The sequence below is a fragment of the Pelodiscus sinensis genome, chromosome 4, assembly GCF_052426305.1.
Source record: "Pelodiscus sinensis isolate ZL-2025 chromosome 4, ASM5242630v1, whole genome shotgun sequence".
Classification (NCBI taxonomy): Eukaryota; Metazoa; Chordata; order Testudines; family Trionychidae; genus Pelodiscus; species Pelodiscus sinensis.
In genome coordinates this window covers 52,231,792-52,255,358 of record NC_143055.1, presented here as the reverse complement: position 1 = coordinate 52,255,358, position 23,567 = coordinate 52,231,792, and the positions used below count along the sequence as shown (strand labels likewise).

Here is a 23,567-nt window from a genome sequence, read left to right as displayed (position 1 = left end):
TGGGCCAGTCTTATAGCTCACACCTGGCAGGTGTGAAGCAGGCTGACTCAAGCCCTTTAACCCTTCCCCCCCAGCTCAGTTCACTCAACTCTGGAAGTGGGGAGGCTTGTTCTTACGAGACCTCTTACCATGATGGTGGTGTCTCTCTCTCCTGCAAGCACTGGTGTTTTACAGTTCCCACGTTTAGGGGTAGCATGATTAGTGACCCCCCCACAACAGTCCCAAATTATATACAATTCTCCACATTCCAGTCCAACACTGACCCTCCATCAGCCCTGGCTGAATGGGACTTACATAGCCACACCTCATATTCTCTCCTGAGCTGTATTTACATATCAACAGTTAACAGATAATTACCTTGCAGAGCTAAACAATTGTAGTGGGCATACCCACCCTTCCTCTTAGCTGGCTGATAGCAAGCAGCAGTTCAGCCCCTGCTTACTACTTGTGTTTGGAAAGTTGGGTGGGGGACAGGTTGTTATGCAAGATTTTGATCTCCTCTCCAGTTTTACTGTGAATTCTAAGTAATACAGTAAACTTCCGATAATCCGGCACCTTTAGGACCCAGGGGGTGCTGGATTATCAGATATGCCAGACTATCAGAAGAGGGGGCTGTGAGGGGTCTGGAGTGGGGTGGGAGGGGATGCCACCCCAAACACCTGATAGCCCCCCCTTACAATAGTCAGGCTCTGCCCCAGGAGTCCCTGATTCAGCCGTTTCTGGTCAGTTTCAGCAGCAGCTGAATCGGGGATGCCTGGAATAGAGCAGCTGGGGTGCTGCCGGGTTGGTCCCGCAGCGCCGAGGGGCGGTGCTACGGCACCAACCCAGCAGCACCCCAGCTGCTCTTGGGGACGCCTGGGGCAGAGCAGCTGGAGTGCTGCCTGGTTGGTCCCACAGCGCCAAGGGACGGCGCTGCGGGACCAATCCGGCAGAACCCCAGCTGCTCTGCCCCAGGGGTCCCCGATTCAGCCGCTGCTGAAACAGATCAGCGGCTGATTCCAGGAAGCCCCGGGCAGAACTGCTCTGCCCGGGGCTTCCTGGAATCAGCCGCTGATCTGTTTCAACAGCGGCTGACATGGGGACCCCTGGGGCAGAGCAGCTGGGGTCCTGCCGGGTTGGTCCCGCAGTGCTGAGCTGCGGCGCTACAAGACCAACCCGGCAGCACCCCAGCTGCTCTTCCCCAGGTGTCCAGATTCAGCCTGCTCGTGAAACTGACGCTGCTGGTCCTTTGGCACTGCAGGACCAACCCGGCAGCACTCCAGCTGCTCTGCCCCAGGCATCCCCAAGAGCAGCTGGGGTGCTGCCGGGTTGGTCCCGCAGCCCCGAGGGGCAGCGCTACCAGACCAACCCGGCAGCACCCCAGCTGCTCTGCTCCCGGCTTCCCCAATTCAGCTGCTGGTCAGTTTCAGCAGCAGCTGAATGGGGGAAGCCTGTCCAGCTGCCCCAGCACTTTTGGGTTCCTGATGGTGCCGGACCATCAGGAGTCCCAGAGCATTGGATGCCGGACTAATGGAGTTTTACTGTACTTTGTTGTTCCATAACATACGATAAATTCAAAACTTGGATCGACTGACAGGATTTAGATAAAATAAAAGAGATGGTAAATTTTATTGACTCACCTATATCAATGTCATCTTCTTCCTTTATATGGGTAGCAGCTTGTTCTTCTAAAGGATTGCTTATAGGCTTTTCTTCATTGCATTTGTCAGGGAGCACTATAAATGTATAATGAGCACCGAATTAATGAAAAACATAGATGTCACTACATGAGGTTCTGGCATTTTCTTTTGCTTAAAGGATTTGTAGGACAGTGTGTAGTCCAACAAATGTTTCAGAATAACTCTCCATTGTTTGTTTTATGAATTGGCTTACTAAATTGAGGAAAAGCTTAAACAACAAAATAGTCTGATACCATCTACATGTTTTGTTAGTCTTTAAAGTGCTATCATGAGATTTCGTGGGTGCAGCCCACTTCTTCAGATGACCAAATAGGCATTTTTATTTACCTGTGTCAGAAACTGTATCTGTGACCCGTTGATCTTCTGACACATTACTAACAGAGTCCTCTTCACCTGTGTCTCCAGGCATTTCTGTGTAAATAATATATTGAATCAGGACAACACGTTTTGCAATTATTATGTTACCTTTTCCAGATCTTTTATAAAATTTGTTAAAAATTAAAATGAAAAGGACCTAAAACAGCCATGTAGATATCCTTGACAAATGCTACAAATCCTGTAAATTATAGATCCAGCAATTTCACCCAATATTGCTATCAATAATGACCATAGAGAAAATAAATTTAGATCTTACCATCGTTCCACAAGCTTTCACAATTTTTCCGTCTCTTCTCTGATAGAGAGGCAGCAGCGCCAAGGAAGAGGGCAGGCGGGAGCTGGTACATGCAGGAAACCGGTTTTCAAGCTGGCTCTTCGTGCATAGCCACCTGCCCCCTATGCTGCTGCCTCTCTTTCAGAGGCATGGGGGGGAGGAGGGACAAGTGGGAGCCAGTGCTCCCACCTGCCCCCTGCATGTAAATATGTAACCACAGAAAATTTCAGCAGTTACATGTTTACAAAGATAAACGTATTTTAACATCCCTAAATTTGACATGTGCTTTTTATCCAACATGTTTTGTATAACTAGGCAAATGTCTAGATGAGACAATACAGGTAGTCCCCGAGTTACGCGGATCCGACTTATGTCGGATCCGCAGTTACGAACGGGGATTTTCTCGCCCCAGAGGACTCGAGCAGCGGGACACCTGGTCCCGCCGCCCGCCTCCTCTGGGGCGAGAAAAGCTGCTCCCCGTCTCCCTGGTCTGCTGCGGGAGCCAGCAGACCAGGGAGACGGGGAGCAAAGCGGTGGAGACCCGGGGCCGGACCCGCGGCCGCTTCCAGATCAGCTGGAAGTCCCGCGGGTCGGGCCGGGTCCTGCGCGGCTCTGCTCAGCATCTCCCTGGTCTGCAGACCAGGGAGACGCTGAGCAAAGCCGCGGAGGACCCGGGCCGGACCGCGGCGCTGATCTGGAAGCGCCGCGGTCCGGCCCAGGTCCTCCGCCGCTTTGCTCCGCGTCTCCCTGGTCTGCTGGGGGGGGGACGCAGCTAGTGCCCCCCCCAGCAGACCAGGGAGATGTGGAGCAAAGCCTGTGGTAGAGCAGGTGGGGTGCTGCCGGTTGGTCCCGCAGCACCGCTCCTTGGTGCTACTGGACCAACCCGGCAGCACCCCAGCTGCTCAGCCCCAGGAGTCCTGATTCAGCTGCTGCTGATCAGTTTCAGCAGTGGCTGAATCAGGATGCCTGGGGCAGAGCAGCTGGGGTGCTGCTGGGTTGGTCTAGTAGCGCCGAGGAGCGGCCGCGCTACTGGACCAACCCAGCAGCACCCGAGCTGCTCTACCCCAGGCGTCCCCAAGTTTGCCGCTGCTGAAACTGACCAGCGGCTGACTACAGGAAGCCGGAGGCAGAGTTGCTCTGCTCCAGGCTTCCTAGAATCAGCTGCTGATCAGTTTCAGCAGCAGCTGACTTGGGGACGCCTGGGGTTCTTAAGTTGAATCTGTATGTAAGTCAGAACTGGTGTCCAGATTCAGCGGCTGAATCTGGATGCCAGTTCCGACTTACATACAGATTCAACTTAAGAACAAACCTACAGTCCCTATCTTGTACGTAACCCGGGGACTGCCTGTATACCCTTGGAAAGATCTGTGTACCCCTGGTTGAGAACCACTAAACTAGATTGTGGACCAGTCTTTGTCCTTCAGGGTATGCCTACAGTGCAATTAAAAACTCACAAATGGCCAATGCAAGCTGGCTTGAGCTTGCGCTGGAAGCAGGTTTAATTGCAGCATAAATGTTCTCCAGTCCCCAATCTGAGTCGAACATCTATACAGTAATTTAAATAGCCCCTTAATCTGAGTTACACAAACCTGAATCAACTGGCATGGGTCAGCCTTGGGTTTTTAATTGCAGTGCAGACATACCTTCGCTCTTCCTCTCCCCTGCTTGCTTCTTTCACTTAGTGATATTGGAGAACAGGTGCTTCTTCATTTGGAACAGTCTCTCTATATACATATCTTTAACTTGTAACTTCTCTGTCATTTCAAATATCCTTTGAAAAACCTATTTTTTCTCTTAAAAACCTATCCTAGTTTTTCAACCTCTTTCTGTAACAGGATAATTATTTAGTATGAAAAGTTACTTTACATAATAAGATGATGTTTTATAATTAAACTTCTATGCTTTGATTCAACATTTATATTTTAAAAGTTTAAATACTATATTTTTTTAATGTCACGTCATTGCTGAGAATAATTGTAAATAAGCATTTAATTGCTGAGTTCTTACCTAAAGAGTCTCTCTCTGTTTTGGCTTCTATCCATTCTGTAGACCTCTTGCCTTCATCATTATCTGATTTGCTTGATTGTTTTCCAGTGTTGTGTCCCAGAATGGCATCCAGTTCATTAAAAAATTTCATACTTTTACTTGTATTCCCTGAGTCTTGGGCATTTTTTACACTTTTGTATTCATGTTTCAAGTTTTTATACTTTGTTCTGCACTGCTTCCAGTCCCTTTCAATTCCAAATTTTTGAAGCCTAGCAGCAACCTGTTCAAATATTCTTTTATTTCTCACTGTCCCTTCAAGTTGCTGCTGTATGTTTTTGTCTGACCATATATGTATTAGAGCTCTGACTTCATTGACAGTCCAGTGTTTTCCTCCTTCATTTGCTACCGTTGGAATAAAAGGTAGATTTTTGGACGCCTCTAATATTGCTGCTGTGTTACCTGCGTCAGATGGGGTAGGGGAGAGACACAGGTATGGGTTACCTGCATGATGTGAGGTAGGGTGGGGAGAAGCAGAGAGAATGAAAGAAAATACATTATTCAGTTTTTCTTCACAACTTTGCAGTAGTAGAAGTAAAATCATGGTATTAAAGTCGTTAATGATAAAATTGTATTTTCTGTCTTGTAAAGAGAGTAATATTAATGATAATTAAACCAAAATGCACTAATTTGTGAGGATTTATTTCGCTGCCATCCACCTCCAAAAAAGTTAGCACATTTGTTACTCAAGAAAGTTATTACTAGTATTTAACACTTTATGATATAGTGCTTTATATTTTCATCATCAGAAAGGGTTATAACACTACACTAGGCCCCATTCTTGCAAACAATTATATATGTGCTTAATTTTATGCACACGTAATTTGTCTGGGTTTGCACAGGTGCACATAATTAAGTGTATGTAAGCGTTAGCAAAGTGAGACCTTAATCCTTGTAAAACAAACCTGTTGGGGGAAACACTTTGTATAAAAACACAAGAACTCAAAGGAAGAGGTAGGACTAGAACCCAATTCTTAAAATTTGAAGCCTTGCACTTTCTCAGTCCAGTGCATTATAGAAGACTACTGTGTGACCAAATCAGAGAACTTACTTGTGGGTTTAGAGTGAGTCTGTGTGTCTGTGAGGCCATTCTGCAGAGTGACCGCTGAGGGCAGCTGTACCAGCAAGGGAGGGCCACCAGTACTGTGGCTCTGCCATCTTGCCTCCCAGCACACTGGTAAGTAGCCCTACTGCCGAAACCCTTTTCCCCCTCCTGCTCCTTGGGCCCCACAGAACCAAAGTTGTGGGGAGAACAGGCCTTGGGCGGGCTGGGAGGGTGAGGTGGCCAGGGTGGAGGGAGAGAACAAGCCCCAGGCAGGCTGGGGTAGAAGAAGAAAATAGGTCCCTGGTCCCCTGCCTCCTGCAACTCCCCTGGCGCCCCCCCCCCCCCATATACTTTATATCCAAGGCCTACCCAGAAGGATCTGGGCAACACTGGGTTAGTTGGCTAGTTAAAAATATTTGTACTATATAGGGAGCTTAAATACTTAATTTTTCTTTGAAATTTTTCAAAAATTTTACTTTTGCTAGCAACAGTTTTTTTTGGGAGGTTGAAGGAAAAAATGCCACAATTTCCCAGAGTGCTAAAACAAGTTCTCAACACAGTTAAAAATATATATATTATTTTAGACTGTGATATTAAATTCAGTTCTCATCAATTTACAGAACTCTCATTTTGTACTCCTTTAAAACAGTAAAATAGGATGTTGTCTTTATTCTTGTAGATGTAAAAAACTCCTTATTTTCCTTTTTTGTTTTCTTAGTGATTTCACTACTTACAGAGAAGTGTAAACGTAAGTGCAGAGAAATTGGCATAAATTGTGCAATCAGTATGTTTAAATTCCTTCACAGCCATCCCATTTTAAATGGTAATCCATGCTGTGGTGATAGGATACTTCTGTCATTAAGTTCTGTATGGTGGCAAATATGACCTTTGATAGCAGTCTTGTTCAGTGAAGCATACTTACATGAATATTGGTGATAAATTTGGTCTAGAAGGAATAGACTGTGCATTAGTCTCTATAACCCATTCTACTCATGAGGAAGCTTTACTAATAGATGGCATTTTTACCCTTTTTATTTTAACAATTAAGTCCCAAGTCAGCATCCAAGAGCCTCTGCAACTGCTGGATCATTGATACACTACAGTTAGGGAGGCTATTGATCCATGACATACCAATTAGACTTTCTATATTTGCCTCAAAACATTATGAGATTGTTTCATATGCGGTTGAAATGAGCAACACAGGAATAATCACAGTAAACACCAAAGAAGTTTGAAGTGGTTTCAGCTCAGAAATATTGGGGTTGCCTTGGCAGCTGATAAGCTTTCTAGTTGTGTATCACGTATTTTGAAGGGGCTATCATTTTTCTATCTAAGGATATGTCTACACAACACACCTCAAAATAGCTTATTTCAAAACGTCCCTTATCCCTCGTGTAATGAGGTTTACAGGGATGTCTGAATAGCAAGCCATTATATTTTGCCCAGTGGTATCCCAAAATAGCTCCACTCTGTAGATGTAGCCTAAGAGCCAAACATTTAGGCTAGAGAGCGAGAGAAAGAAAAGGACCCACGATGCTGAATGGGGAAGGTCCTCTACTAGCTCTTCACATCCCACAATTCATAACTGAGGATATGATGCTTTTGGGAGATGGAAGGATTTGTTTAGCTTTTGCATCTGGCCAACGTTTCTATAGGTAAATCACATTGCATATACTAGGCTTCCAGATTTGTACGACTTGTTGTTGTTCTAGATTGGATCCCAACGGGTAGGTGGATTGAAAATTTTACTCTAGAATTTTTTTCATTTAATATTCTTTGAAATAAGATACTTAATTAGTCTGAAATCTTCTCCAAAAAGTCTCAAAAAATGTCAGAACTGACTTTCTCACAAGAAGTGATGGTTTTGAAAAATTAGCATTTTTTTTATTGGAAAAAGTTTCAAAAATACTCAACCAGTTCTAAAAATAATATTGTCAGGCGTGATTTTTGGTAGCATAGTAAGTCACAAAGCATCCATTATGATTTGAACCTAAGCATTATGCATTGACAAATGAAAGACTAAATATCTCACAATTTTCAGAAGCAGAATTTTGTCTGAACTTTTTCACAAAAGTACTCTTACATCTGTATTCCTAATCTTCAGTATGCAAGAATTTAAAAACAAATCCAGAGAAGAAGGGGTGAAGTTTTTGTTTTCTATTTGGGGCGGTGCCCAGGATTCTGCAATGATGGGCACCTATAAAAGTCAGGGCTTATACGTACTCTGCTATTGGATGGAGGTGCAAGTAGTAGCAATATGCCCTTCTGAGGACAGTACTAGATTTACAATGGTGTCATTGTGCTGGGCCCACGGTCAGAAGGGGCCCATTATAGTTGGCAGGTAGGTGCATTGGAAGTTCCCTAAAAACATTGGAAAGGAGGGGGGGATGCCAGTACCAAGACCCTGCCCTCTGCTTTGCCCCTCCCTTCCTAGCCTTATTCCCAGCTGGCCTCTTTTCCCAAGGTTCTCTGGGCACTGGTGCCTCCCTGTCCCCTCTTTCCCCAGTGCTCCATTGCTTACCCTTAAGGCAAGGAAAAAGTGGTGTGGCCCATGAATACCCTCATCTCTTCCCCACTCCCGTTCCTGTTGCCAGGTGTCTGATTTTCACCCAGTTGAAAAGTGGACCTGGTAGTTGACCGGACACTAAAAGTCCAGTTAAAGGAGTAACCACAATGAACCTCCCCACCAAGAGGGAGGGAAGAGTAGCTGCTGCTGCCTGGAGAAGTTGCAGCTCAGTTGGAGAGAGAGAGAGCCAGCTCCCAAGGACCCTGCTCTGATAGAGAGAGAGATACCAGCTCTGCAGTGTCCCAAAGGTTTTCCTATCCACGTTCCTCTTCCCCTCCCTCTCCTACCCCCAGGCTAGGAATGTTAAATTGCAGTTAATTGACTAGTTGATAGGCACTTTGGTTTTCCTTCTTTGAAATGTACAAAAGCCCCTGCTGGGGCTCTTGTTCATTTCAAAGGAGGATTGCAGAACTCCGCCTACAGCCAACGATCAGCGAGAAGTCCCGCTGACTCCAGGCTGCACGCGGGTGCCTGCTTTGAAATGTACAAGAGTCACCGCTGTGCATTTCAAAGCCATGGGGCCCGGGGTCAGCGGGGGACTCCCCCACTGACCCTGGGTTCTGGGGAAATGCCATGTGGAGCCCGGGATCAGCTGGGGAGTCCCCAGCTCACCCCAGGCTCCACAGCTGTCCCTTTGAAATACAGAGGCAGCATTTCAAAGGGGCAGCTCAACCGGGGATCAGCTGTGCTGTGGCTGCTCCTTTGAAACACCGCCTTGGCATTTTCAAAGGGGAACACCATGAAGCCCGGGGTCAGTGGCGGAGTCCCCAGCTGACCCCAGGCTCCATGGTGTTGCCCCTTTGAAAACACTGAGGCGGTATTTCAAAGGGGCAGCTGCCGCACAACTGATCCCAGGCTCAGCTGTGCAGTGCTGCCGCTTTGAAGTATCCCTTCCCCTCCCGCTTTACTGCCTCTATATTATAGAGGCAGCGGGGGGAGGGAGGAGGGAAATGGACAGACTCTCTGATAAGCAAATGCTGATCTGATATTCGACTAGTCCTTAACATCCCTAACACACACCATGCTGTACTTGCCCTCCGTCTCTGCCTTGCTCCAGAGACCAACTTCTTCCCTTGCCCAGCTGTGCCTGACACCAGCCCCTACCTCACTCTACAGATTGCCCCCAGTACTCAGTCTTTTACAACTATTCCCCCTGGGATCCCTCAAATATGTATGATGACAGGCCTACAAAAGGTTAATCTGGCCCTTTGTGAGGGTCATTATGCCTGTGAAGGAATTCTGCCCTGAGAAGGGTGACAGTGTTGTGCTTGAGAGTCAGCTTTAGTTTCTATGGGAGACTCACAGTTAGAGGTTGCAATAGTAATGTACATCTCCCGGGCACTGTCTCCCTTGTCTGTTGCACCTTGCTTTTGAGCTCTTATTTGCTGTCTGCCAGTCCCTGCTAAACATGTTTTGCATCATTTCCATTTCCTTCTGGCAAGATGTGTGCTAGCGTCTGGAGTGAAATGTGGCCTAAGCTACAAACAAAGAATTAGATTTTCTTCCAGTAGTCTCAGTATTATGCTCTGTGCCTAAGTTTTTACAACTGTATAATAGGGGGAATGGCATTTGACTCCTTTTATAAATATTCTGAAATATATGGATGAAAAATGCACTATAGGAGAGCTAAGTATTTTAATGCATTCTTGAGAGCCCATATGTATATAATGTTGTCTGTTTTGCACAAAGTTGTTTTCCTCCTTTTAACCAGAACTAAAGGTTTTCAACAGGTCAAATAAGTCTGTCTGTTCCATATCATGTTATAGAAGTGTTAGAGGATCTAAATAATCTTTAATCTTTATCCCCTTAATTAGTGATCCGAGCGTGAATTGTAAGCAAAGCTATATATGTACACATCAGGAGTGAAATGTCCACCTCTTTTTTAGAGTCCTTTTTTGGCACAAAAGTTCTTGATCCAGTTGAGGAGGGAGACAATTCCTTGGGTGCAACTAATGTAATAAATCTTTTGAGCCTTTGCATCAAGTTGTCGGACCAGTGGATTTGCTTGCCAAACCCCTACATGAAATGGGAATGCAGCTGCTATGAATGCTACTGCAGTCTTGAGTTGTTGATCTGGTGGCCTACAATTTAGGATATAGGATTCTATTTTGTTAAAATCCCTGCAGATCTCCTTTGCACTCAGCCCATTTGTTCTTACATAGAATTGCAAGTTTGTGTAGAAATTGTATGATTTGGCAGAAAATCCACAAACGATACAAGCCTCACATGCTATCATATGACAGGCCTTCAATTAGTATGTAACAAAATACTCTAAGATAAACTGAGGTAATCTGATTAGCTGTTGCAGGGAATGGTTTCATGACCATGAAATCAACAAATTGGTCATGCGGTAGTCATCTGCCACCTTATATATCTAGTTATTTATGAGGCTGCTGAATGTTAAAACTGGGAAGAAAGAGCAATATAATGTCTGTTTTTAAAGTTACATTAATCAGAAACTGACTGCTTATGTACTGAGGCTAACAGAAGCTATTCCTAGCAAGACTTCTTTTAGTTTTTCTAAGATGCAATGAGAAATAAATCTAGTAGCAGTGTTTTGATTTTCTCCCCGCACCACCATACTGTACCTAGTTCAATTGGTCTGACATGTGAAATAAAAAGTAATGGATCCTCTGGGACTTCCTCATCCTCTTCTAATGGAACTGACATTTCACCTGAAGGGGGTAGGGAAAGAATTTTTGTATAAACAGATATGGAATAAATCTATCTAGACGATATTACAATGTGTAAATTGCAGTCAATTCACAGTGACAAATTCATTAGCTTGCAAGTATAGAAATTTAGGCAAGAAGTAACTGTAATCATAATGGGATAGATGTTAGTGAATTTAATATTCATTTTACTGTATTAGAAACAAATTTAATGATACATATAAATGAGAGCTGATTTATCCCTTTTGGCGCGTAGGAGCCTTTTTGCCTCTGTGTGGGATAGTGTGTTTTTCAGAATATACGTACCATTAGCCTCATTCAAATTAAAAAGCAGAAGCAACCTCCCTTCCCCCCGAAATAAACACAATTTCCAGATGGTGTCATATCCAAAGCCTGTTTATACAACAATAAAGCAGCTAGAATTATTGCAAAAATGGCTTTTAAGTGTGATAAGGGAAAAACTGCATTAATAAAGTTGGATAACAGCAGACATTTACTTGATTGAACTCTAGCCTTTGGAATGATGTCTGTCCATGAGTTCTGAGATGGTTATTGTAGCAAAAAACAAACAGGTGTGTAAGGCAAGCAATCTACTGAACCAGAAGAATAGTTTTGATTATCCAGGAATAGTAGATTGGTATGTGAGACGTGCGTAGTTAGAATAGACATCATCCCTCTAAACATTTCCAAACATCCTATAAACATTATACGCTTTATTTTAGGGATGTTAACAAATGTTTATTTGTGTAAACATGTAACTGCTGAATTTTTAGTGGTTATATGTTTAGATACAGGTGAGAGCTGACTCTCCATAAGTGCTGGCTCCTGCCTTATCCCTCTTTTCCCCCCCCCCCCCATCTCCTACTGCCTCTGATAACAGGCAGCAGTGCTGGGGCCAGGCAGCTCTGCAAAAGCTGGTATGTGCAGGGAGCCAGCCTGAAAGCTGGCTTCCCATGTGTACAGGCTCCTGCCTGTCCCCCCTTCCCCCGTCCTTCCTCGCACTACTGCCTCTCTATCAGAGGCAGCAGCGCAGAGAGCAGATAGTTCCAGGGCAGCTGAATTTTAAGCTGGCTCCTACCTGCCCCTTCACGCTGCTGTCTGTGGGAAGGGGGAGCAAGCATGGGAGCTGGCATATGTGGAGAGCCAGCTTAAAAGCCAGCTCCTCATGCATACCTCTCTGCTGCCTCTGTGGAAGGCTTTGCAGGTGCCATTTTGTAAAAAGTTACACACTAACACCATACTTTACTTCGTGTTGAATAAAATTTGAAATACATTTTATGTTACTTCTGAATAGTTCTGAGCCATGGACATCTGTGGGACAGGTAGTGTATTGTTACGCTGCATGTCTAGAGTGTGTGGGCATGCATGCACACAGATGGAATTAGGGATGTCCAGCTCCAGTTAACTGATAGGGGCTGGAGCAGCTCCCTATCTGCCCAGGGTCCCACTGCGGGTTTCACACTGGATTCCTTTGGGCTTTTTGCTGCATACTGCAGAACCTGCAGCGAAGGTGCCCCAGGAGCCTGCTTTTTTATGGGCTCTGTAATACAGGCTGGACCTCTCTTGCCCAGCACCCTCGGGACCTGACTGGTCCCAGATGAAGCAATTTGCTGGTCAAGGGGAGATCCTTTGATACCAGCCCCTCAGCTCGCTGCCTCTCCCCACTGCTGGCTCCTTCAGTGCAGCTAGGCTGTCTACAGGTCAGCCCCAGCCACACTGATTCTGCCAGACTGCTGTGGCCTTGGCTTGCTTCCTCTTGTGGGCTGCTGTGGCAGCAATCCCAGCCCCAATGCAAGGTGACAGGCAGCCCCAATCACACTGCCTCTGTCGCCCAGCCTGCTGCAGCCCCACTGCCTCCCTGGATGACATGGCCCGGCTAGATTTCTCCTCTTGGGCTGCTGAGGTCTGGGCTGCACTGCTGGGCAGCAGACAGCCCTGATCAAGCTCTTCCCAGACTGCTGCAGTCCCACTAGTAGACTAGCAGGGTTGCACCAGACTCCCAGCTGCTGGCCCTCCTGCCCTGAAGCTCTCTCATTCAGGAACATCTGTGGTCATACTGAACCATACAGATGTTGCTGGATGAGAGAATCCCAGATTTGTGAGGTGCAACCTGTATTAAAATTATATAAATTGGCAGCACATATAATGGCTAGGATTTTTAGCAGTTACATGGTTACATTTTTAAGGGATTTTTTACATCCCTAGTTAGAATATCTGATATTAAGCCAGTATTAGATACAATTTGAAAATGTGAATTGGACTCTGAAAACTGAAACTGTCCCATGATTTTCAATGACATTTAAGAGGCCAGGCCCAAATTTTTAAAGGCGATTAGGCTTTCTGCATGGTTCGGGGGGGGGGGGGGGGAGGAGAAGTACAGCACAAAATGGGGTCTGGCTGTGGTGTAGTGATACTTCATCCCTTTCTGATTTGCAAAAGATACTCAAATTAAAATAGCCATATTTCATTTACCCCCCTTATTCAGAGTAGCGAGGGCACTGTGTGTTAGAGATGCTGTGGGAGTAGAGCACTTCCTATGGCTATAGAGTATTCTTTTGTTTTGTTTTTTTTTGTTCCTGCAGGATTGTTACTTTTAGGTCTCCCCCCCCCCCCCCCCCCCCCAGATCTTTCTAAAACAGAATAAGAACAGTGTAGGACTGGAAGGTAACCTTAATAGGCCATCTAGTCCACTCCCTGCACTAAAGCAGGATGATGTTATAACTAGACCATTCTTGATTGGTGTTTTTGTCTAATCTGTTTTTAAAAACCTCCAGTCACAGAGATTTCACAGCCACCCTATTCAATTTGTACCAGTGATTAACGACTCTAAAAGTTTGGAGGTTTTTCCTAATGTCCAACATAAACCTTCCTTGTTGTATTTTTAAGCCCGTGGCTTCCTGTCCTAGCCTGAGAGGTTAAAGAGAAATAACATCCTCTTTGTAATAAGGCTGTTAAGTAATGGTTAATTGGCTAGTCAAGTAATCGATGGAATTTCCATCGACTAGTGGATAGGCACTTCCACATTCCTCCTTTGAAATGTACAAGAGTCCCTGGTTAGGCTCTTGTACATTTCAAAGGTGGAATGCCAAACTCCACATACAGGAAATCCTGCTGACTCTGGGCTGCACATGGTGTGCCTGCTTTGAAATGTACAAGAGTCCCCAGTGGGGGCTCTTGTGCATTTCAAAGCGGCAGTGCAGCATGGAGCACAGGGCTGACCCCGGGCTCCATGCTGCGTTGCCAATTTGAAATGCCACGTGGAGCTGGGGTCAGCTGCATTTCAGTGGCATTTCCCCAGAACCCAAGATCAGCTGGGGAGTCTCTAGCTGACCCTAGGCTCAGTTGTGCAGTGCTACCCCTGTTTCAAAGTGGCAGCACCACACAGCTGAACCTGGGATCAGCTGTGCGGCAGTGCTGTGCATGGAGCCTAGCATAGGCTGGGGACTCCCCAGCTGATCCCAGATTCTGAGGAAATTCAGTGCTGGAGCCTAGGATCAGCTGGGGAGTCCTCAGCTTATTCCGGGCTCAGCTGTGTGGCACTGCCGCTTTGGAATTACTTTTATGCTGTCCTCTGGACTTTTTCCAGTGTGTCCACATCTTTCCTGAAATTTGGTGCCCAGAACTGGAGGCAATACTTTTCTTCTAGTAGAGGAATTCTCTCTTCTCTCTCTCCCTCCCCACCTTTTGCTGCCTCTGTCTGATGGGGGGGGGGAGGGGGAAATTGACTATTCGACTGACTGTCCAATAAGCATTTGTTTCTCAGATAGTCGACTAATCCTTAACATCCCTACTTTGTAACATACTGTTATGTCCTGTAGAACCTCAGAATAATGAACAACTTGGGAATGGTGGTTTGTTTTTAACTCTAAATGTTATGGCTTTTTCAAACTTTAGAACTGAGCATTGACTTAATACAGCTTTGAAAATTTACATGAAGAAAAATGCTGCTTTTAACAGTATTAATTTAAATGAAGTAAGCACCGAAATAGTTTTATTATCTTGCCAAATCTTTTTTTCAACATTTTCATTGTTTTTAGTAGTTTTGTTAAACAGCATTGTACAGGCAGTCCCCGAGTTACGCGGATCCGACTTATGTCGGATCCGCAGTTACGAACGGGGTTTTTCTCGCCCCGGAGAATGGGAGAGGCGGGATGCCCAGATGCGCCGCGGTCCCGCCGCCCGTGTCCTACGGGGCGAGAAAAGCTGCTCTGCGTCTCCCTGGTCTGCTGGGGGGGGAAGCCCCCCCCAGCAGACCAGGGAGATGCGGAGCAAAGCCACGGAGGACCCGCACGCGGGACCGCGGTGTGTCTCGGTCCACCGCCCATGTCTCCCTGGTCTGCTGGGGGGGGAGGAGGGCGCAGCTAATGCGCCACCCCCCCCCCCCCCCAGCAGACCAGGCTTTTCTCTGGACGCCTGTGGTAGAGCAGCTGGGGTGCTGCCAGTTGGTCCCGCAGCGCTGCTCTGGGCGCTACTGGACCAACCCGGCAGCACCCCAGCTGCTCTGCCCCAGGCGTCCTGATTCAGCAGCTGCTGGTCAGTTTCAGCATCGGCTGAATCAGGACGCCTGGGGCAGAGCAGCTTGGGTGCTGCTGGGTTGGTCCAGTAGCACCGAGGAGCAGCACCTCAGCAACCCAGCAGCACCCCAGCTGCTCTGCCCCAGGCGTCCCCAAGTCAGCCGCTGCTGAAACTGACCAGCGCTGACTACAGGAAGCCCGAGGCAGAGTTGCTCTGCCCCGGGGTTCCTGGAATCAGCCGCTGATCAGTTTCAGCAGCGGCTGAATCTGGACGCCAGTTCCGACTTACATACAGATTCAACTTAAGAACAAACCTACAGTCCCTATCTTGTACATAACCCGGGGACTGCCTGTGCTGTATTTGTATGTATGTATACAAATAAGCAGCAGCAGATAGGTGTATTGTTCACCACTCAGTTTGTAACTCTGGTATTTGTAACTGAGGTTTACTGTACTTGAAAACTGTTATATCCTCCGGTAGCCTTTTCTCCAGACTAAACAAACAGTTTTTTTTCAATACTTCCAATAGGTCACGTGTTTTAAATCTTTAATCACTTTTATGCTCTCCTCTGGACTTTTTCCAGTTTGTCCACATCTTTCCTAAAATTTGGTGCCCAGAACTGGAGACAATATTTTACTTCTAGTAGAAGAATTTGTCGTATGTCTTAGTTACAGCACTCTTGCTTATACACCCCAGAACAGTGATGGGCAACATGGGCTAATGAATGGGCTGCCTGAATGGCCCTCCTTCATTGCAGTGGACCACAAGGCTGTCATAACCAAGACAGTCCCAAGATAAGGTAGTTTTGCTAACTGCGCTTGCATACGTGGCATTGTGGGGTGTGCTGACTGAACGATAGAAGCGCTTTGTTTGGATACAGAGAGAGCACATGACTCTCACAATGCTGTGTGCAGTCAGCATGTACCTCATTTCACATGCCCTTGCTTTAAGCATGTCACTTTTGTAATACTGATAAGAAAAAGTACATGGATGAAAACCATCAGAACCTGGCAACCCTGTGCGTGGGCAGTGATAAATAAAATACCTTGTTGGCGACGCATAGAACCCCAAAGGGCTACGTGCAGCCATTGGGCCCACTGCCCCAGAATGCTGTTTGCGCTGTGTTGTGTTTTTTTTTTTTTTTAAACAACTGTGTAACTCTGATATTAGCTTGTGATCCACTATAACCCCCAGCTCTCTTTTGGCAGTACTACTTCCTAGGCTAGGGGAAGGCAAAGTCATTTCCCATTTTGTATGCATATAATTGATTGTTTTTCCTTAAATGAAATACTTTGCATTTGTTCTTACTGAACTTCATACCATTTCTCTAATTTATCCAGATCATTTTGAATTTAATCCTGTCTTCCAAAACACATCAGTTCAGAATAAGAGCAGAAAAATTCTTATGAGATCTTTTTTTAATGAGAAATAATAAAGTATCTAGGAGACACATTTTAAAGATGTAGTGTCAGAAAATAGATTTAAATATTCAGTTAAAATATTCATATTAAGAATTGTCACTTTAATAGGAATTTCCCCACTGACTTTAATGGAGTATGATTGGTCCTCTAATGCAGTATTGTGAATTGAAGAATTAAAACCAAATGCACAAATGCTTCCCTTATTTCCTTTTCTTTATAGATATTTGAATGTACCATTATTATATCATACTTTTGCCACATGCCCCAAAATGCAGTATGTCCCACCCAGGACAGGATTTTTTAAATTGGAGTTCATCAAAAAGGCTGGCTGAGTATTGGGTCCTTTGTGCTGTTAGCTTAAAGATATTCAGGATAGGATATGTGAAGCATTAATTGAAAGTGCCCCTTAATGATTTAAGTTTGCTAGGGTTCAGCAGAAGCAAAGTTTAGAATGAACTACAGGCTGGACCTCCCTTGTCCAGCACCCCAAGGATCTGACCAAATCCTAATGAGAGAATTGGCTGGATATGGGGAAGTCCCGTGCCACCGGTCTCCCAGGACACTTCCCCTTCCTGCAGCTGGCGGTGCTCCGGCCTCACTGCCACTGGGCTCCAGCCTGCAGGGCATGGACTTGGGCTCTGGCCCTCTGGGACTTTCTAGGGACAGAGCTCCCCAGCCGCAGTGGCCCTGCTTCTCCCCTGCCTGACGGGAATGCCCAGGGACAGGGCATGTCAGCTGCCCTGCTTCTGCTGCTGGCTGCCCTGCCTGGCTAGGTCTCCCTGAGGATCAGGCTTGCTGGACCTGCTGCCTCCCCGCCTGGCTGGGGCTCCCCAGAGACAGGGTTTGCCAGTCCCACTGGCAGGGGCCCCCCGGGAATGGGGTTCCCAGCCGGTTCGCACTCCCAGGCACCGGGGCTCTCTGAACCAGGAACATCCATAGTCCTGCCAGACCAGAGTCCCAGATTTCAGAGGTTCAACCTGTATTTAGGCAAACCAGTTTTAAAACATACAACATAACCAAGTGAAAATGAGTATTCCTGTGGCCCCTTAGGGTACATCTGAACAGCAATATTATTCTGAAATAACATAGTCTGTGTCTACACTATAAGCCGTTATTTTTGAAATAATGTCAAAATAATGTCGAGCACCAGAACTCCTTAGAATCAGAAAATACTAGAACTGGGAGAGACCTCAAAAGGTCACTGAGTCCAGTCCCCTGCCCTGATGGCAGGACCGACCACTGTCTAGATCATGCACGATACATATCTATTCAACCTTCTCTTAAATATCCTCAGTGATGGAGATTCCACAACTTCCCTAGGCAATTTATTCCATTGTTGAATCACCCTGATAATTAGGAAGTTTTCCCTAATGGTCAGCTTAAACCTCCCTTGCTGCAATTTAAACCCATTGCTGCTTGTCCTGTCATCAGAGGACAAGAACAATTTTTCTCCCTCCGCCCTCTAAGACCCTTTTACATAACTCGAACACCTCTGTCCTGTCCCCTCTCAGTCTTCTCTTTTCTAAACTAAACAAGTCCAGTTCTTTCAGTCTTCTCTCATAGGTCATGTTTTCTATAGACCTTTAATCATTTTTGTTTCTCTTCTCTGGGCTTTCTCCAATTTCTCCACATCTTTCTTGAAATGTAGTGCCCAGAACTGGACACACTACTCCTACTGAGGCCTAATCAGTGCAGAATAGAACAGAAGAATGACTTCTTGTGGATTGCTCACCACACTGCTGTTAATGCATCCCAGAATCATGTTTGCTTTCTTTGTAACAGTGTCACACTGTTGACTTATATTTAGCTTGTGGTCCACTGAGACCCCTAGATCCATTTCTTCAGTACTTCTTCCTAGACAATCGCTTCTCATTGTGTATGTGTGAAACTTATCGTTCCTTCCTAAGTGGAATACAGGCAGTCCCCGAGTTACGCGGATCCGACTTACGTCGGATCCGCAGTTACGAACGGGGCACTTCCTCTCCCTGGTCTCGAGCAGACAAGGGAGAGGAAGCAAAGCGGCGGCGGAACGCGCGGCCAGCTGACAGCCCAGACGCGTCTGGGCTGTCAGCTGGCCGCGCGTTCTGCCGCTCTGCTCTGCTCTGCTCCGCTCCCCCGCCCCCCCCCCCCCCCCCCGGTCTGCAAACCATGGGGGGGGGGGGGGGGAAGCAGAGCGGAGCACGCGGCCAGCTGACAGCCCAGACGCGTCTGGGCTGTCAGCTGGCCGCGCGTTCCGCCGCTCTGCTCTACTCTGCTCCCCCTCCCCCTCCCCCTCCCCCTGGTCTGCAGACCTGGGGGACGGGGAGCAGAGCAGAGCAAAGCCGCGGAGCCCGAGGGCAGCAGGATAGCCACGGCGCGTCTGGGCTGTCCCGCTGCCCGCGTGTTCCGCCGCTTTGCTCCGGACGCCTGTGGTACAGCAGCTGGGGCGCTGCCGGTTGGTCCCGTAGCGCCGCTCTGGGTGCCACTGGACCAACCCAGCAGCACCCCAGCTGCTCTGCCCCAGGTGTCCCCTAGTCAGCAGCTGCTGAAAATGACCAGTGGCTGACTACAGGAAGCCCCTGCCCCGGGCTTCCTGGAATCAGCCGCTGATCAGTTTCAGCAGCAGCTGACTTGGGGATGCCTGGGGTTCTTAAGTTGAATCTGTATGTAAGTCAGAACTGGCGTCCAGATTCAGCCACTGTTGAAACTGATCAGTTTCAGCAGCGGCTGAATCTGGACGCCAGTTCCGACTTACATACAGATTCAACTTAAGAACAAACCTACAGTCCCTATCTTGTACGTAACCCGGGGACTGCCTGTACTTTGCATTTGTCCTTATTAACTTCATCCTGTTTACCTCAGACCATTTTTCTAGTTTCTCCAGATCATTTGAATTTTGACCCTATCCTCCAAAGCACTTGCAGCACCTCCCAGCTTGGTATCATCTGCAAACTTAATAATTGTACTCTCTATGCCATCGTCTAAAACATTGATGAAGATATTGAACAGAATTGGTCTCAAAACAGATCCCTGCGGAACCCCACTTTTTATGTCCTTCTTTTAGTATAATTATGAACCATTAATAACTACTCTCTGAGAACTGTTATCCAGCCAGTTATGCATCCACCTTATAGTAGCCCTCTCTAAATTGTATTTCCCTAGTTTACTGATAAGAAGGTCATGCAAGACCTTATTAAATGCCTTACTAAAAACTAAATATACCATGTTCCCTGCTTCTACCTTATCCACTAGACTTGTTATTCTATCAAAGGAAGCTATCAGTTGGTTTGACGTGATTTGTTTTTTTTACAAATCCGTGCTGGCTGTTACCTATCACCTTCTATTCCAGATGTTTGCAGATTAATTCTTTAATTACTAGCTCTATTATCTTCACTGGCACACAAGTTAAACTGACTGGCCTGTATTTTCCTGTCTTGTTCTTATTTCCTTTTTTAAAGATGGGCACTATATTTGCCCTTTTCCAATTTTCTGGAATCTCTCCCACTTTCACGATTTTTCAAATACTTTATCAGCTCCTTGAGTATTCTAGGATGCACTTTCATCAGGCCCTGGTGACTTGAAGACATCTAAGTTTTTTCTAAGTAATTTTTAACTTTTTTTTTATTATTTTAACTTCTAAACCTACCCCATTTTCCCCTAGCATTCACTATGTTAGGCATCCCGTCACCATCAAACTTCTTGGTGTAAAACGAAGCAAAGAAGTCATTAAGCACCTCTGCCATTTCCAAGTTTCCTGTTGTTGTTTCTCCCTCTTCACTGAGCAATGGGGCTAGCTTGTCCTTGCTCTTTGTCTTGCTTCTAATATATTTGTAGAAGTCTTCTTGTTACCCTTTATGTCTCTAGCCAGATTTAGCTTGTTTTCTGCCTGTTCCTTTCTAATCTTGCCCCCTGAAAATCTGTCTTGTTTGCTTGTATTGGGCCCTTAATATTGTCCCTTTAAAAACTTGCCAACTCTCTTCAGTTGTCTTTCTTTTTAGTCTTGCTTCCCATGTGACCTTACCTACCAGCTCTCTGAGTTTACTGAAATCTGCCTTCCTGAAATCCATTATCTCTATTTTGCTGTTCTCCCTTCTACCATTCCTTAGAATCATGAACTCTGGTTTCATGGTCACTTCTACTCAAGCGGTCTTCCGCTTTCAAATTTTCAACCAGTTCCTCCCTATTTGTTAAAATCAAATCAAGAACTGTTTACCCCTTCAACCTTCTTACTCCAACTCCTGTAACTCTCATTTTACAAGGAGTAAGGGAAGGTGGAGGAAGAGTGCTCTTCCTCGACTTCCTGTTGTGTTGACAGCACCAAAAGCCAAAATAAGCTATTTCTACTTAAGCCACGCAATTGACGTAGCTGAAGTTGTGTAGCTTATTTTGGCTTTAGTCCTGATGTGTAGACGTGCCCTAAGTGTTCGGGGTGGCTCCTCAGCTGGTGTAAATGGTCATAGCTACACGGAAGTCAGTAGAGATATAGCAGGTATTACCAGCTCAAGATCTGCCTCCTGAGCTTCTGTTCATTATTTAAAACTAAATCTAAAAATGTAAGATTTAACTAAATGTCTTTAAAATAGATGACACCTCTTACCAAAGAATTAAAAATTGACAGCTCTGTAAGACTGAGAACTAAAAATGTATTTCTTAAAACATGGAAATCACAATTTCCCAACTGTCCAGTTGCATTTTAGTGGGAGCTGTGCAGAGGCAAATAAGTTGGGCATCCAACTCCCCTTTGCCTTTGAAAATCTCTGTACTGAATTGATTTTTGTTCTGTATAAATGATTCGGTATTTTAACTTAATGCAAGCCTCTTCAAATTGGGTTCTGATTTGAATCTTCAGATCTGTTCATTCCCCTCAAGATTTTGGTACAGTTGTAGATGACAAAGAATAACAGGAGGGGCGTTTTTCTTGATGTCAGTTTGGATGTGATGGAAATCTTGTAACAGCATCCCAGGGGGATTTCGCATAGTGAGATCACCAACTGAAGCGTTGATCTAGCTTCAAATCTGAACCCTCAGTTAATTTTAATTGTGATCAAAACAGTGTCTCCTCCGCCTATTTCCTAATTGTTTTTTCCACCTCTCCATGTGATAGGATAAATCCCAGTGTAATGCTAATGATGCTCACATGCACACAGAGAGGGTTTAACAGACCCTGATGTGCAATTGGTTTGGTAAATATCATTTCTTCATGCTTAAAAACATTGTCTTATTTATTTCTGTCTTGCTTCAGGATAGTTTATATCTTTTTAAACATAACACATTTTACATGTCTAATAAATGCACAAATAGCTAATTTAAAAAATATTCAGTGCACAAACAATGCAATTTTTAAGCCATGCATTTACATTTAATTCTATTAACATATTCTAAAATTAATAACATTGCATTTAAAAGGAAGTAATCCTTCTTGAAATAGGAATAAAAATATTCTAGACTTCCTGTGACTTCAGACCTAAAAATTTATTAATTTAAAAGCCACCACATTTATAATAGAGTTGTGAAATTGTAATATAGTATGTTCTAGAATAGTTTCTTTCTTAACTGAAGCTCTAAAAACCTGTTGCAAAGTATTATAAATGTATTCCAAAGAAAAAAGTGTAGATGAATATTAAAAACCCATGGCACAAGGTACAGAGTCTCTGCAGGACTGAACCATTTCAGCAGTTAGTGTAATTTGTAAGGGTTACGCTGTATTTACAGACTTCAACACTAGTGGTGCTAACCTTTTTATCCCAGTCTGTAAGGTGTGTATCAAGTCAGTTTCTGCTCTGTGTTACTGGGGCTCTATAATATAGCTTTTAATCCTAACAGATTTTTTTTAATTGTGCAAATACAAGAAATAAAAGAAAAATTAGTTTTTACCTTTAGTGTTCTCTGTGGTAGTGCTTATGTTCAGCTGTCTTTCAGTAGCAGAACACCTGCCGTTTTCATCCTCTGTTAATTGTGTAACTGGTTCATTTTGTAGTATGGCATCAAGATCATGAAAAAACTTCATGGTTTTAGTGGCATCTCCAGAGTTGTGGGCATATTTAACTGTTCTGAATTCATACTTCAGATTTTTATACTTTGCACGGCACTGTTTCCAGTCTCTGCAAACTCCTAACTCCTGTAGTCTTTTAGCAATGTAGATAAATATTCCTTTATTCCTTAGTGTTCCATGAAGTTGCTGTCTTATGTTTTTTTCTGACCAAATGCTTAGCAAGGCTTTAACCTCCTCTTCTGTCCAATGCTTTCCTGCTCCACTCTCCATGTTGAAAGTGACCTGGAAATGATTCACTATTTCTAGCCAAGATTTTGTTTCCTAGGAAACCAGACGGCTGGTTGTCAGTAAGCTCCACAGAGATGAAAGGATCTAGTTTTACTGGCTCAAGCTGCCTGAGGGGAGTAACTTGAGAAACTGCCAAATAAGCAGGCTCTATATTAGAAGCAGACAAATAAGCAGGTCAGGCACAATTGAAATGTAATCTAGTATTCCCCAAGATAAAAAATTACTCTTTGGGTACCTTTGCTTGCTTTAATCCTTTTTATGAATGTTTTTAAATATGATACATTTTAATTAATACTTAAAAAAAGAAAGTGAGTCCTTTTTTTCTTATTGTAGTTTCTTAGGGATGAAATACAGAAAACTTAATATACACGTTGAAATCATCCACATTGATTTAAATTGCGTGTATTTTATAAAAGTCCTATTTCATTCTAGAATTGAGGATTGCTCATGAGCACAACTGATTTAAAACAGAAAAAAACCCCTGACAACTAAGAGAAGGTCTGCACTACATCAGCGCAGCTTCAGCAGATCTAGTGAGGAAGTGCTATGCTGATCTCCTGACTATATAAATATACCACTTCATTGAGAAATGGATGCTATGTTGATGAGAGAGTTGTTTCTTATCAACAGAAAATTTGCATTGTTTTGGGGGAAGACTTTTTCATGCCTCTAAGTGATAGAAGCTAGGTCAACTTTACTTTTGGGGCAGGTTTCC

The 23,567-nt window shown here is 44.9% G+C and overlaps 2 protein-coding genes across 5 annotated transcripts in view; one reads left to right on the top strand and one right to left on the bottom strand.

The window, feature by feature from the left end:
* PAICS (phosphoribosylaminoimidazole carboxylase and phosphoribosylaminoimidazolesuccinocarboxamide synthase) overlaps positions 1–22,849 on the bottom strand; it is a 67,681-nt gene extending 44,832 nt beyond the window's left edge. For 2 of the 3 annotated variants that reach the window (XM_006113500.5, XM_089777872.1), the window contains exons 1-5: positions 22,447–22,849; positions 10,574–10,660; positions 4,339–4,818; positions 2,007–2,090; positions 1,620–1,715 (exon numbers count right to left, since the gene is read on the bottom strand). In XM_006113500.5, the coding sequence (XP_006113562.3) occupies positions 1,620–1,715; positions 2,007–2,090; positions 4,339–4,818; positions 10,574–10,660; positions 22,447–22,834 (1,135 nt within the window). In that variant the 5' untranslated portion in view covers positions 22,835–22,849. The remainder of the gene's footprint in view (positions 1–1,619; positions 1,716–2,006; positions 2,091–4,338; positions 4,819–10,573; positions 10,661–22,446) is intronic. The other variant, XM_089777873.1, reaches the window with a different exon arrangement.
* Positions 1–23,567, top strand: part of PPAT (phosphoribosyl pyrophosphate amidotransferase) — an 81,125-nt gene that overhangs the window by 23,182 nt on the left and 34,376 nt on the right. The window lies entirely within an intron of this gene.